The sequence below is a fragment of the Monodelphis domestica genome, chromosome 2 (assembly GCF_027887165.1).
Source record: "Monodelphis domestica isolate mMonDom1 chromosome 2, mMonDom1.pri, whole genome shotgun sequence".
NCBI lineage: Eukaryota > Metazoa > Chordata > Mammalia > Didelphimorphia > Didelphidae > Monodelphis > Monodelphis domestica.
The window spans coordinates 466,580,942-466,596,624 of NC_077228.1; the positions used below are offsets into that span (position 1 = coordinate 466,580,942).

Below are 15,683 nucleotides of genomic sequence, written 5' to 3' on the forward strand. Positions count from 1 at the left end.
TGTGATATCCTTTTGGACAGAGATAGAAAAATGAGGCATGGATAATAATATAAATAAACAAATTAATTATTATTGGTTTAAGAATGTTGAATAACACATTGATGTCAATCTGGAGAGAGGTCTTTAATGATAAATCTCCTGAGCTTTGCCCTCAAATCTGTCCTGTTTGCCATCTGTACTAGTACTAGTACTGTAACACTAAATTGTTGTTCAGCCATTTTCAGGTGTATCTGACTCTGTGATCCCCATTGGGAATTTCCTTGGCAAAGATACTAGAGCAGTGATGGCAAACCTTTTAGAGATGGAGTGCCTGGCCCTCCCCTACCCCACCTCCCAGACTAAGTACCAGGCTCACTCCTCCCTCAGAGACCAAGTGCCATTCTCCTCCCCCCCACAAAGTACCCGAGAACACCCTGCCCCTCAACCCCCACCCCACACAGGGGAGGGAGGAAGCACTCCCATTGGGTTCCTGGGCGGAGGGGCAGGTGAAGTGAGGAATGTCCTCAGTGAGTAGAGAGAGAAGGAGAACAATGGCCTAAGCACTCTGCTCCCCTCCAGCTCTACTGCCTGTGAGCCACCTACCTTACCCACTGTGAGCTCCCATTGGGCTGCTAGGCAGAGGGGCGGGGATGTGAAAAAATGTCATCAGGCATGGTGATGAAAGGGAGGGGAGCAGCTCCACCTGAGTCCCTCTGTCTTTCTAGTAATTAACTCTGTGGGGGAGAGGGAGCGGAGAGGAGGGCAGCCACATATCCACAGAGAACACTTTGTGTGCCATCTTTGGTACCCATGCCATAGGTTTGCCTTCACTGTATTACAGCATTTGCCATTTCCTTCTCCAGTTCATTTTATAGATGAGGAAATTGAGTCAAAAAGGGTTAATTGTGACTTGCTCAATGTCACACAGCTAGTGTAAACCTTAAAATTTCTTAGACTTATGAATGTTGGAAATTTCACCATTGGAAAATTTCATACTTGGAAAAAATTTCCTACTGATAGTAAGATCTCTATTGGAATGTGAACCCCCTTGGCACAGGAGGATCCTTCTCCCTACCCAAGACTACTTTAGGACAGAAACCTTTTGCTTAACAATGGAAAGGGCTTTGACCTATGCTTAAGCATAGAACAGGAAGTTCTTTGAGTCATGATTGATTTTAGAATTGATACAATAGAGATACTTGGAATGACAGAACCAGGTCTTGGAAAATAAAATCTCCACCCTACTCAGAGTAAAAGGATTTAGGAAGGGCTGCAGCAAAGGATCAAGATTTAATTATTTGAGAATATGACCTTCAATAGACATGTGCAAAGGGGCAGACCTCTGGGCAGTCCTGGGTTAAGCTAGAGCCACCATTGGCACAGGGAAGACATGGACAGTGATTGGTAGATGTGAGAACTGAGGGGAGGGAACTTAGATGGTTTCCTTAAATATAGCGGGGTCTGAGGACTGGGAGGAGTTGGAGAGGTTTTGCTCTGAGAGGTTGTGCTCTGAGAAGGCTTGCTCTGAAGGAGGCTGGAGGTTGAGGCCCCTGAGACTGTTTCTCCATTTTGGTCACGTGAGTGATAGGGACTGATCTCTTTTCTTTGCCTCAGCTATCTAAGGGCTTGGGCCTTTTGGCCCAGCCTAAACAGAGGGGGTATTTAAGCCCTATTCCCTTCTCTCCCCTTTCTCTCTCTCTCTCTCTCTCTCTCTCTCTCTCTCTCTCTCTCTCTCTCTCTCTCTCTCTCTCTCAATCTCTAATACCTTTCTTCCTCCTGTTTGTAATTAAAAACTCCATAAAAGGTTGACTGCTGACTTGAGTTTTCATTTAGGAATTACATAGCTGAATTCCTTGGCGACCTTAAATTAATATATATCAGTCTTTTAAAGTGATTTCCTTGTCACACTAGCAAGTATCTGAGGCCAGATTTAAACTCAGAAAGCTGAGCCTTCCTGACTCCAGATGCAGTACTCTATCTACTGTACCACCTGCCCATAACTCTGAATGGTATTAATAAAAGCATGATTTCCAGATAAAGTGAAGTAATAATCCTTCTGTGCTTTGTACTAGTAAGACTGTTTTTTTAAAAACCCTTATTTTCCATCTTAGAATCAATACTTTGTATTGGTTTCAAGGCAGAAGAGGAGTAAAGGCTAGGCAGTGGGGGTTAAGTGACTTGCCCAGGGCCACACAGCTAGGAAGTGTCTCAGGCCAGATTTGAACTCAGGATCTCCCATCCCTAGGCCTGGCTCTTGTAAGGATAATTTAGGGTCGTGACCTAATCTAAATTTAATTTTTGGTGCCAGGGGATATCCCAAGTCAGTTTGGAAATCTATGGTGGTTTAATCAATATAGAGGGAAGAACTTGAAGAGAAGAGAGAGAGAGAGAAAAAGTATAGGATTTCTTCCACCTGGCCTGTGCCAGGGGGAGCTCAAAGTCCTCTGCCACAAGATTTCTGAAGAAGATTAGAGGCTTCTAAGTGGATAGTGTTTGGAAGGTAAAGGAAGAAAATCAGCCTAAATTCTGAGACAGCTCAGAGAAGAGCCTCACCTGAACTAGGTTATTAGGCTTCCTCCATAGGAGGAAGCCTATCAAGGGAAACTCACCACTAAATGGGACAATAGCTGCCACCATGCCAAGATGCTCAGCAAGCTGTTGCCAGCCACCTTTCCACCACAAAAGAGGCCCAAGAGAGGAAGTGACATGAAATATATAGATTGTTTTATATCACTTTCCTGTGTCTCACCTGTACCAATGGTAGCTTAAGCTTGATTTAGGACAGCCCAGGGGTCTGTCAGCTGTTTCTGATTTGTCATTTGCTAGTACCTGTCTATCATAGGCCATCCTCCTAGATACTTAATCCTTAAGTATGGGTGAAGACATTTCTGATTTTGTTAGACTAAGTAGGGTGGAGTAATCTAAAGTTCACACTCTCAATCCACTGAACCACCCAGCTGCCCCCTGGTAAGTCTGTTTTGAAGTATTTTAAGATAATTGGACTATAGTGAGCCCAGAATTGTCATATTTTAAGGTGATAAATAGACTCAAAACTGTCTCTAGAAAAAATTAATGAACACGGTAATGAATAGCCCAAAGACTGTGGATAGACATGATACATCTTCAGATATCTGAAGCAGCTATCCTGTGGGAGAAGTATTAGTTTGTATCCCCTAAAAAGAAGAACTATGTCCAATGAGTTAACAGTTCAGAAATTATAACAATTGGAGCCATCCACAAACGGACTAGATTACCTTGTGAAATAGTGAGCTCACTAGAAATATTTAGACAAAGACCAGATGACCCCTTGAAAGGAATGTTGTAGAGGAAATCTATTGCATCAGGAATTGACTTAATTACTTCTAATTGTCCTTTTGTCCCTACAGTTCTATGATTCTTACTACATTTCATCTCCAAATAATTAGTGTTTCTATTTAACCTGTAATGGAGCTAAAGTATTGCAAGCATATAATTCAGAAAACTGGGTTATGCTACAGAAGAAAAGTAATGCAAATGTTTTATTTTTTCAGGCAAAATTGAAGAAGTAGTTCTTGAAGCTAGAACTGTTGAAAGAAATACAAGCCCTTATAGGAAAGATGAGAATTCAATCAATGGAATACCAACAATCACAGTAGAGTTTAAAGAACATATCCAGGTACATATGACTTTCTTTTCTGTTATTACATGTGACATGTTAATGTTAATGACATGAGGATGGATTTATCTGACAGTTTAAATAATTTCTTTTCAAGCTTAATGAAAGTAAAATTGTGAAACAAGCTGGAGTTGCCAAAAAAGGTCCTAATGAATACGTTCAAGAAATAGAATTTGAGAACTTAACTCCAGGAAGTGTTATTGTATTTAGGTATGTTTGTTGCCTTAAAATATTGTGTGTGTGTGTGTGTATGCAGATATACACACGATTGAAATATTTTTTATCAATCAGTGCTTTTTAATGTCATTTCATCTGATCATTTCTTTACTAACATTTTCAGAGTGAGTCTTGATCCACATGCACAAGTAGCTGTTGGCATTCTTCGAAGTCATTTGACCCAGTTTAATCCTCATTTTAAAATTGGAAGCCTTCCTGTTGACAATGCAGATCCTATTCTAAAAATTCCTTTTGTTTCGTAAGTATGTCTTATTTTAAGAAAGTATAGTCAATTTTTAAGTATCTAATAATTGTTTACCTGATTAATATGGTTTTGGTTGTCTATTGCTTGAAAATGTTATTATATTTGCTCAGAATTTATTCTCTAAGATTTAAAAAATAAAGCGCTAACTGGTCCTAAAATCAAGTGCGATAATTAAGTAAATTGGAAAACGATGTAATTGATAAATGAGACAAAGATCTTAGAATTTTAAAATGTTTTCTGTAATTAACAGCTTTTGTTCATCATCTGGCAGAATATGTAGTATTAATTTTAAAAGTGAGAAATAAAAGAAGGCAAAGGCTAATAGGGTATGAATTGATATAACCAGTGGTATGAGCACTGAAAAGTAGTGGATGAATTAGACCACTTATTATTAGCTCTCATTGCTGTTAATATTCCAACTTTCCAAAGTACTATAGTGAGAAAAGAAACTATTTCCCAAACAACTCATTCCACTTTTGGATAGTTCCAAGTGTTTAAAATTTTTGCTTAGCTCAAGCTGAAATTATCCTCACTAAACCTTTCTCTATCCCTTTGAAGCAAATCAGAACAAATCTGGCCATTCTTAATTTTATTTATAAGTAGAGCATTATATAAATTGCTATAAATTATATAAATGTGCTATGATCTTCCATAATAAAAGTTTTGTTTGTGGTATTTATCATAGGATATATGCTGACTCACTAGAGACTGTTACTAGTTATTAGTTGAAGATTGTTATAATACTAACACTATACATTAAGACCGTAACCTCATTTTAAAATAACTCCATGAAAGTTTGTGTAATATCTTTTGTTTGGAACTTAAAACACTTTCCCCCTAGAGATAATGTTTTTATGGTTTATTTTTTTAAAAACCTGAGAAAACTCCACAAGTCTTGTTAAATCCATATAGCTAGCATACATTATGTTCGTTTTGGAAACTAGTAGAAATCAGATTCTGATGCAGGTTTTAAGGAAAGTAAGAAATCTTGTTTATTTCGAATGCTAGCACCAAAGAGTCCACTGTCATAAATGCCAGGTCTTTATCACTTCTCTCCTAGCTATTTCAATAGCCTCCTAATTGATGTCTTGCTTCAGATCTCTCCCCTCTCCATTCTTCTATACAACAGTTAAACTGATACTACTAAAGTACAGGTCTGACCATGTCAGCCCCCTACTCAATAAGCTCCAGTGGCTCCCTATTATTTCTAGCAACAAATTATTTTTATTATCTCTAGCAGACTTGTCTGTTTTGCATTTTTAAAAAAACCTTCATAATGGTTCAAATATATGGGATATCCAGGCTAACCTTGCTATTTTTAACATATAGCTATTGATCTCCTTTTTCTATGCCTCTCTACAGTTTGTCTCCCATCCTTGGAATAGATTTCTTTATCATTTAGTTTCCTTCAAAGTTCAGCTCAGTTGCACCCTTTTGCACAAAAATATTTTCTGATCTTACCTCTGCTCCAAAAAAATTAACTTGTATTTATTTTATATATACTTACATATATTCATATTTTCTTCTCTGTTCAAATATAACTTCACAAAGGGCAAAGACTTTAATTCCTGTCTTTGTGTCTCTAGTACCTAACCAATACCCTTTGCAGAGTATGTGCTTAATAATCCTGCTTGACCAAGTGAGAGAGGAGGATGAGTACTTCTCCACAGATTTCAAAGGAATTCTCGTTTGGGCTCTTTATAAGAATGTTTGGTTTGATGGCACTGGTTCTTTTGTGATATTAAAAAAGTGTTATATACAGAGATCAGCCAATATGGATAAGTAGAAGGAAGTACTACAACCCAATAACTCCAGAAAAGACCTAAGAAGACTATTAGTGATGAAGAAATCTAAAAAGAAACCAAGTAGGTATTTTTCCAGCCTGAGATCACAATATACCAAGGTTTTAGGGAGTCCAGCCAAAGTAATCCTTAGTGGAAATTTTCTATCTCTAAAACACTTTAAATAATAAAAAAAAATAAATCAATCAATGAATTAGGCAGGAAATTTTTTAAACCTTTTAAAACATCTCAGAAAAAACAACAAATTAAGAATTGCTATATAAATGATGACTACCATGTGGTAGTGCCATTGTCTCAGGCCTGGTTGGAAAGAAGTAGTTTGGGGGTATCTTGGACTTTTTATTACCCCCTCCAAAAAAGAGCAAGAGGACATGAACTAGCTGTGCTGAGTTGCTCATTATCCTTTGAGTGAGGAAGATGGAAAAGCAGTGTGCAAATAACCATCTGTGTGCTAGTTATTAATATAATGGGGGATGCCTTAATTAAGTCTTCAATTAATAGCTTGAAGTAATTAGTAATAAAAATAGCTGACATTTTTCTGGATCTTTTACATTTTACAAATTGTTTTGTGAAGAATATATTTCCTCATTTTGATATTCACAGTTCTATAATACAAGTAGACATATTTTAATCATCTGGTTTTATTTTACTTTATTATTATTTTTTCTAAGCATCTGGATTATTAAGGCATAGCGATCTTCTAACAGTACGTATATCTGTAAGTGAACAGTGATGATCTAGTCTTGACTTGAACAAAAGGAGAGTGGATTAGATTGACTTTGGGAAATCGGGTTGTTCTTTTAATGACCCTAAGCTTCTTCCTGAACCAAAGGCAATGATGAAAGGCTACTAGTCATAAAAGAGTGGTTTCCATCAATTGAAACTAAATATTACCTAAAGGGCAGTGGAGCAGCATTTTGTGAGTTGTAAGAAGGCTGCAACACATTACAAATGAAGAATTATAGAGAAGATACTATAAAAGAAAATGTAGGAAGGACCAGAAGATAGGAAGCCAGTCAGGTGCCAAAAATGAAGAACAACCAGTGGATATCCTGTGTGCTCCTCTAGTATCCTGCAGTGCCAAGAGAATATAAACAAGACACCCAGCATTTTGGATAGGCATTCTTTGGGAAATCTATGAAAATTTATTTTCACGGATGAGAATCACAAAGGCTAGGTAGGTAGTTTGAGAGCCACTGGAATCTTTATATTTGAATTTGTTTAGTTTCTGTACATATACACAACTAAAATGTGGTTTTAATAGTAGCACTTCAAATGTTTTCTTTATTTTTGTTAACAAGTAGTTAAGGCATTTTGAAATTTGTTGTGAACATTTAGTGTTACTGAGAATTATCTTTGGGGAAATGAATTGTATATTTATGTTAACAAGACCCTTATCAACAGAATCACAAATCATTTAAGTATTGAAGCATACTATGATATGTGAATTTGGTAGATAAAATAATCATTTTTCTTTATTCTTAGAATAGCATCCAAATTAAATTTGACTGACTTAAATCAGTTACTCTATCGCTGTGATTCAGAAGAACAAGAAGATGGTGGTGGTTGCTATGAAATACCAAACTGGTCACCTCTTAAATATGGAGGACTTCAAGGTAAGCAAGTTCAAGAATACTGAAGTCTCCTTTTAGCCAGAATGAAGAAGGGGTGATGTTGTGCCTTCTCTTTCTATTTTGTGTAACAGTATTTTGTATATATGTTCAGTCCTCTTGATTAGGAGTGTCAGAGCCATATGTTATGCATTTTGGTATCTCTCACAGCTGGCAATGCTCTGTAATTACAGACACTTAAATCATTGTTAAAATTGGTTTTTATATTCCCCTCCCAGAATCTTTGTTGTGTTGTGCCTATCATTAAATATTTTTACTTTAATTTCTTTCATAATAGGAGCCAGTCCATTAATTAATAAGCATTTATTTTGTGCCTACTTTGTATAATATGTATAATGGAATTTGCTTTACATATAATAAAATGAAATAATATATATTCTGTCAACCTTAAAGTGCTGTTTAAGTGTGTGAGGTATTATGGGCCAAGGACTTTGCTAAGAGTTAGGGATACAAAGACAAAAGCAAAACAGTCCCACCCTCAAGGTATGTGTATGTGTGACAACTCTGAATATAAGTAGTTTTTGGAGGGATTATATTAGTATCTAGGAGAATCAGGAAAGGCACTTGAACTGAGTCTTTGAAGGAAACCAAGGGTTCCGAGAGATTTAGGTGAGAAGGAAGAAGATTCTAAGTATGGGAGACAGCCTAAAAGGTAAAAAAAGAAATAGAAAAGTCTTGGTTAATTTCTGAATCAATAACTCTGTTATGTTCCACTATATGTCAGTGTATATAAAGTGAGTCCAGTAGTTTCACATAAGCTTGTCCTGTTGCCATTGATTTTATAGGTCATGAAAGAGAGGTTCCATGCATGTAGGAGTACCAAACATGTTTTGTTTCTGGCAAAGTTATCTAGGCTTGTTATCTCCAGGCCTGAATATCATGTCATTCAGAAACCAATTTCATCATAATACTATGCACACACAATTTACCATAGACTTTACTTTTGATCACTGGAAAGATAGTTTCATTACCTTCATGCTAATCCTCCTACCCACACCTACCTTTTGTGAAAGGAGATAGTTTAGTCCTCTTTCATAGCTGTTGACTATAACCTAATTTATATGGTAAAGTATAGTACCTTGAAGAAAATTGTGCACACATTTCTTACCTAAGACCAGAAGTCTCAATACCAGCCAGCCCTTTGTACAGAAGTATCCAAGTCATACAAAAGAGACCCAATCTTTTCAATAGACTTTAAAAACAAATTTCATTTGACATAAGCTTTGTATCATGATTTTTAATATTTTCAATACACCTGACATTTTCATGGTCTGTACACAATATCTCTTACATATTCATTACCCAGATTTTAGTTTCAAATGCCAAGGAAGGACTTATAGTAGCCATCTTCCTTTACATGCCTAAAATGCCCTTTCACTGTAATTGAAGAGTAGCAGAGGCTAATGACATTGTCCATAATACTAAACTATCTCTGCCCATAGTTAGATCAAAGGTCAAAGAATCATAGATTTAAAGTTGAAATAGAATGTAATGTTTCTCTGTTTTCAGGCTTAATGTCCGTGTTAGCAGAAATAAGACCAAAGAATGACCTGGGTCATCCTTTTTGTGATAATTTAAGGTCTGGAGATTGGATGATTGATTATGTCAGTAATCGGCTAATTTCACGCTCAGGAATTATTGCAGAAGTAAGTAGAACTATTTTTAGAGAGGTCAGTGTTATCCCAACATAGAACTACTTTTCTATGAAATTTACATATTACTACAGTTTTATAATATATGACTGGTTATTTTTTTTCATTTTCCTTTATTATCAACGAATAAAACCATACTGTTCCAATGTAAAGTTATATGCTTGGTTTTGCTCTTCTAAAACTTAACTTGCCTAGAAATAAACTTCAATTAACTTTTCACTTATTTTAACAGGTTGGTAAATGGTTGCAAGCTATGTTCTTCTACTTGAAGCAGATTCCACGTTATCTTATCCCATGTTATTTCGATGCTATATTAATTGGTGTATACACCACTCTTCTGGATGTTGCATGGAATCAGATGTCAAGGTATAGTCCTCAAAATTAGAATAGATGTTCATGTTTATATAGAAAATACATGGGAAGTCAATTTATAACTCTTTTATAAAGGTTTAGGGCTTTCAGGACCAAACTTTCAATAAACGAGTAACAAATGAAAATAAGATAATAAATTAATATTTGTCTTAAAATCATAATCTTAGAAAGGATTTTTAGTAACTAATTATTAACAAGAGCCCTAAAGAAAGGAGTATATCTAAATAATCCCAAATATAAGGCTTTTCTAAAAGACTCAGAAAAAAGCACAACTGGGAAGGACTTAGTTGTAGTCTTTTTTGTTTGTCATTTTACATTAGAATGGTTTTTAGTGTCTTCATCTATTATTGTAGTCCTATTTTTTTAGCACTCCTCAAATTCTTTTTCTAACATAATGACGAATCTGACTTGTCAAGGTTTTGGCCTTAGAAGTAAATTATACATTGAAGTATTTTGCTTTCCTCCAAAAACAAAAAACAAAAAACATGCACACGAAATTGGTAGAGAAATTCAGAAAAGAAAATTACAAGCCAAGAGTTTCTATTTCAGAGCCTTGTATATAATAATAAATTAAGTCACCTTTTCATGTTAGAAATAAAAGCATTTTCCTAACAATTCTAGCACTTAAATTGGTGAAAAATTCTTAGCCAAGTAGCTCAGTGTATCATGTTAAATTTGGAGTCAGGAAATGTTGACTTCAGATCTTTCCTCGGACACTTACTATGTGCCCCCAGATGAATCAGTTAAACTTTCACAGCCTTAGTTTTGTCATTTGTAAAAAAAAGAAGTGATAATAATAATACCTACCTCCCAGAGTTTTTCGTAACTTAACGATAAAATGAGATAATATATAAAGCACTTTGAAAACCTTAAAGGTGCTATATGAATGTTAGTTATTTGTTCTCAATAGAAATTTGCCAGCATGTCACATGAATAGTAGTTTCTGTGAAGAGAAGACATTAAATTGGAGGATTACAAACTAAATAATTACTCTTTTTTTAAAATTACAGCTTTGTTCAAAATGGTTCAACATTTGTAAAACATCTTTCACTGGGTTCAGTTCAACTATGTGGAGTAGGAAAGTTCCCCTCTCTTCCTCTTCTTTCTCCCTCACTGCCTGATATTCCATACAGACTAAATGAGGTAACCAGAGAGAAGGAGCAGTGTTGTGGTTCTTTAGCTGCTGGTAAGAAACATATGATGCTAAAATGTATAATGCCATATTCTTTTTTTCACATGAATTTTTTTTATTTCCCAGTGCATATAAAACATGTTCATATACTACACTGTAATTTATTAAGTATCATACCTTAAAAACGTGCCTACCTTAATTAAAAAATAACAAAATATTGCTTAAAAATGCTAACTATCTCCTGAGCCTTCAGCAAGGCATATCTTTTTGCTGGTGGAGTGCTTTGCCTTGATATTGATGAGTGCTGACTGATCAAGTTGATGATAGTTGAAGGTTGGGGTAACTGTGCCATATTCTAAGAAAAACTGCAAATTTTTTTAAAAAGAGTATGTGTGATGATTTATAATTTGTGGTATTATTAAAAAGTTGTGATTTGAAATATAATTTCCATTTATTCTGAAGACTTCACTAGTCAAACCAATCTACTTAATTTTTTCCATTTAATCCTCTTCTTCTACTTATTTCCTTTTCTCTTGGCCCATGTACTTTTCTCAGATGTTTGATTTTTAGACCCTCTTCTGTTGCCAGTGAATTTTTAAGGGAACCAAACTTTTGATAACTGTTGTGTTCCATTCAAGTTCTTTGAAATATTTATAATAAATTAGCTGTCTTACTAACTAGCAAATAAGAATAAAAACAGAATGTTTGAGTTTGTTTTTTCATTTGTTTATCTTGGTTTTTATCATCTTCCTACACATGGGGGAAAATTGAAAATTAAATTAAATTAAGGTCAATAGGCTAATTGATTTTTAGAGTTTAAAAGTAGAATATCAAGCCATGTTAAATATTGAATTGTCACGATTAGTAGAAACAATTTGTAGAAACATAATTTCAGTCTTGGGTCTACCTGTTGGCCCTTAAATTTATAAGTGATCCTCTGTTGAAATTATTTTTAATATTAGAATATATGTCTTTTCAGGTTTTTAAAATTTGGCCTCAAAAATTGTAATCTATTCAAAGATCATTTAAATGTATATTTATGTATTACATATAAGTATATTCATTAAATGCATACATACATATTTAACTCAGATAAAAATATTAGTAACAATGCTTCAATTCTGCTTTATTCTCCTATAACAATGGTTCTCAAACTTTCTAATCTCAGGATCTCTTTAAAAACACTCTTAAAAATTGAAGACTTCCGGGAGCAGCTGGGTAGCACAGTGGATTGAGAGCCAGGCCTAGAGATGGGAGGTCCTAGGTTCAAATCTGACCTCAGACACTTCCCAGCTGTGTGACCCTGGGCAAGTCACTTGACCCCCATTGCCTAGCCCTTATCACTCTTCTGCCTTAGAGTCAATACACAGTATTAACTCCAAGACAGAAGGTAAGGGTTTAATAAAAAAAAAATTGAAGACTTCCTTCCCAAAAAACTTTTGTTTATTGAGCTGTAGTTACTGATGTTTACCATATTATAAATCTAAATGTCTCAGCAATATTTTTAAAAATGATTTTAATATTGCAGACTGTCTCTAATGGTCTTGGGTCCCCAGACCACACTTTGAGAAATGCTGCTGTATATTGAAAGGCAGCTAGTGGTACAGTGGCTAGATCTGGAGTCAAAAAGACTCATCTTCCCAAGTTAAAATTTGGCTTCAGACACTACTGTGTGACCTTGGGCAAGCCAATTAATCTTCTTTGCTTCAGTTTCTTTGTAAAATGAGCTAGAGAAGGAAATGGCAAACAACTCTAGCATCCTTGCCAAGAAAACCCCAAATAAGGTCACAAAATATTGGACATAACTGAAAAGTGACTAGGGGGGAAAAAAACCCTAAATTCTATAGTGAAGATAGGCATTTAGATTGTGCATTAAGAGAAATTAATATTTTGTTATGATTTTCTGTCAGGTTTACCTCATTTTTCATCTGGTATTTTCCGCTGCTGGGGAAGGGATACTTTTATTGCTCTTAGAGGTTTACTCCTGATTACTGGACGCTTTTTAGATGCCAGGTAGGATGTCTATTAATCACAATTGAAATGTTTATACAAATATTGCTGCTTACATGTCCATTATGATTTATTTTGATCCATCTTCTCTTGCAAGTATTAGAGGGAGATTCTTTTCAAGCACTTACTGGAGTACCTTATTTAGGTCCTATATCATGAAAGTTTTTTTAAAAGGTGTGTTCACTAAAACAAATGATTACATGTAACTTCACACTCCAGAATATATCATTTCTATCCTATATTTAATTATAAAAATAGGCATGCTCTGATATCCTACTTATTGCTAGTATGCCATGTGTTTTGTATAAGCAGGCAGCATTGAAGAAAGAATTAGGAAACTGCAAATTTCTAATCCCAGTTGTTTTTTATTTGACCTTAAATATGTTGTTGATTTTATTTTGCCTCCGTAGATTTACCAGTTTCAATATTGTGTGTAACTAATAAGCTGAGGTTTTTAAAAAACGGAGTTAAAAACATATGACTTTAAATAACATTTAATTTAGAAGATACTGTAACACTTCATTTATTCAGTCTTCTGGGAATTAGGTGTTTTCTCAGTGGTTTTTTAAGTAACAAGTTATCCTTTTAAGTGTCAAAGCAATTTAAAAAAGAAGAAAGAATGTGTTATGTATAATTCAGCCTTTTCTTGGTAATGTGAAATTATACTCAGAGACAGCTACTTTGTGCAGTGGAAAGAGCACTGAACTGGGAGCCAGGAAGACTTGAATTCACATTCTGCCTCAGACACATGCTAATTGCACAATTCAGTGTCTGAGTGCCTTATTTTTCTGATAGGCTACCTACCTTCCAGGATTGTTGTAAAAATAAATATTTGTAAAGAGCTTTGCATACCTTTTTTATTTATTTATTAAAGAGGCGGAGTCATGGGTGTTGAGGAGCCTAAGGCTCTTTATCATTATAATCAAGGATTCCTAACTGATTTGCTGAAGAATTAGAGAAAAGGACATCCTAGGTCATCTTGGTTCACATCTTCCCTTTAAATATAAGGAACAGTGGTCCTATGGGTTACATGACTTTGCCTTGGTTCTTCAAGATTATAAAGGGGAAAAGCTACGTGTGTAGTCAGAGGAAACAAGTTAGATTAAATGGTTTTGCTGCCTGATGCTTGGCTGTCCTGGGGCAGGTCATTTAACCTCTCTGAACTTAAGCTTCTGAACAAGGACACTTTGGAAACCCCATGTAGCTTTGAATGATTCTTTGATACATTTATTTTATCAGTGTGGGTATTTGCTTCAGGAAAAACTCAGATTCTTTCCAGATTGCAATATATGGTTTTATGAGTTGCTGTGACCAAAAGAAAAAAGAAAATATTAATACACTGGTGACAAGCTATTAAAGAGCCTCTTTGAATTTATTTAGTCTAATACTTGAACAATAAGCCATCAACCTCTGTGCCCATGTACTCAAAGCTGTTCAATTTAATTGGACCCACTACAGCCTTGTAATTTGCCAACTTACTTTTTAAGAACATATAGTCATCACCACATTAGACTTAAGAGGCTAATTACAGAAAAATATTTTGAAAATTAAGTTGACTCACCAAAAATTTAAATCTATACAATTTTTCATGAGCAACTTGTTCTCATTTATATAATTGTATTCTTAGATATTTATTTTATTGTGAATGACTTTTTTCCTATTCTTTAGTTACTTATGCACTAAGTTGCTGAGGGCAAATTAAAAGAACAGAAGATAAAATTGAATCTATTATAATGAGCCTTTTTAGTCTTTAATCTTTAAAACTGATTTTTTTAAGTTATGTGCTTAAATCTCTGGTTTCAGGAATATAATTTTAGCATTTGCTGGTACCCTGAGACATGGACTCATTCCTAATCTTCTTGGTGAAGGAACTTTTGCCAGGTTTAATTGCCGAGATGCTGTATGGTGGTGGCTACAGTGTATTCAGGATTACTGCAAAATTGTACCAAATGGCACTGACATTCTTAAGTGCCCAGTTTCCAGAATGTATCCTACAGATGACTCTTCCCCTTTGCCAGCAGGCACATTGGTAAATATAATTTCTAATAAACTATTTGTAACTCTTAAAAATTAAAATTAAATGCTACAAATCCCAAGAATGCAATAGATTTCATTTACCAAAAAACTGAGTACCCACTAGATGCAAAGGCACTGTGGTGAATTGAGGGGTGACTGAAACAACCTTTTTACCATCTCAGAGCTTACAGTCTCCAAAGAGAAAAACATTTATACACATATATATGTCATTTTGGAGGCCAGAGAGGAGAAACTTTTCTATTAACATGCCTTAGATATTAAAAAATGGGGGGGGGGGGAGATTGGTGATACAGAGAATGGTGCCCATTATTGGGAAGATCTGAATTCAAATCTGGCCTCCAACACCAGCTATGTAAGCCTGGGCAAGTCATTTAACCCTCTTTGCCTCAGTTTCCTTATCTGTAAAATGCACTAAAGAAGGAAACTACTTCCAATCTTTACCAAGAAAACCCCAAAAGGGGTCATGAAGAGTCAGACACAATAGAAGTGACTGAAGAGTAATAACAAAAAATTCAAAAAGAGGGAGAAAGTTTCAAGGATGAAGTATAAAAGGGAAATTTGATTTATATTAGTTTAAAAAAATAACTATTTTGGGAAGTAATATAATAAGAAATTTCAAAATTACTGTCGTTGTACTGTCAGACCTACAGTTTCTCCTTAAAAGGCAAATGCCATGATATTTTGAGGGTAAAATAGAGGACAAAATAGTTGTCTAGTACATCAAGATTCTAATTTTACCTTGATTTTGCATACATGCAGCTTCTTATATGATTTTAAAATGTAATTCTAATTGATGAATCCTATTTGGCTGGTATAATCCACTGGCCTATTGCCTATTAATTTTTTATTATTTTTTAATATCACAATTATTTGCCTTTAGATCATTTTAATTAAAAATTACTTTAAATTTATGACAATTTTATATAAATGTT

The 15,683-nt window shown here is 34.9% G+C and overlaps 1 protein-coding gene across 5 annotated transcripts in view; it reads left to right on the forward strand.

Annotated features, from left to right (window-relative positions):
• Positions 1-15,683, forward strand: part of AGL (amylo-alpha-1, 6-glucosidase, 4-alpha-glucanotransferase) — a 72,404-nt gene that overhangs the window by 40,714 nt on the left and 16,007 nt on the right. For all 5 annotated transcript variants that reach the window (XM_007485019.3, XM_056819122.1, XM_056819120.1 and 2 more), the window contains exons 18-26: positions 3,510-3,634; positions 3,732-3,844; positions 3,975-4,109; positions 7,403-7,533; positions 9,058-9,194; positions 9,433-9,566; positions 10,583-10,758; positions 12,615-12,717; positions 14,518-14,743. In XM_007485019.3, coding sequence (XP_007485081.1) covers positions 3,510-3,634; positions 3,732-3,844; positions 3,975-4,109; positions 7,403-7,533; positions 9,058-9,194; positions 9,433-9,566; positions 10,583-10,758; positions 12,615-12,717; positions 14,518-14,743 — 1,280 coding nt within the window. The remainder of the gene's footprint in view (positions 1-3,509; positions 3,635-3,731; positions 3,845-3,974; positions 4,110-7,402; positions 7,534-9,057; positions 9,195-9,432; positions 9,567-10,582; positions 10,759-12,614; positions 12,718-14,517; positions 14,744-15,683) is intronic.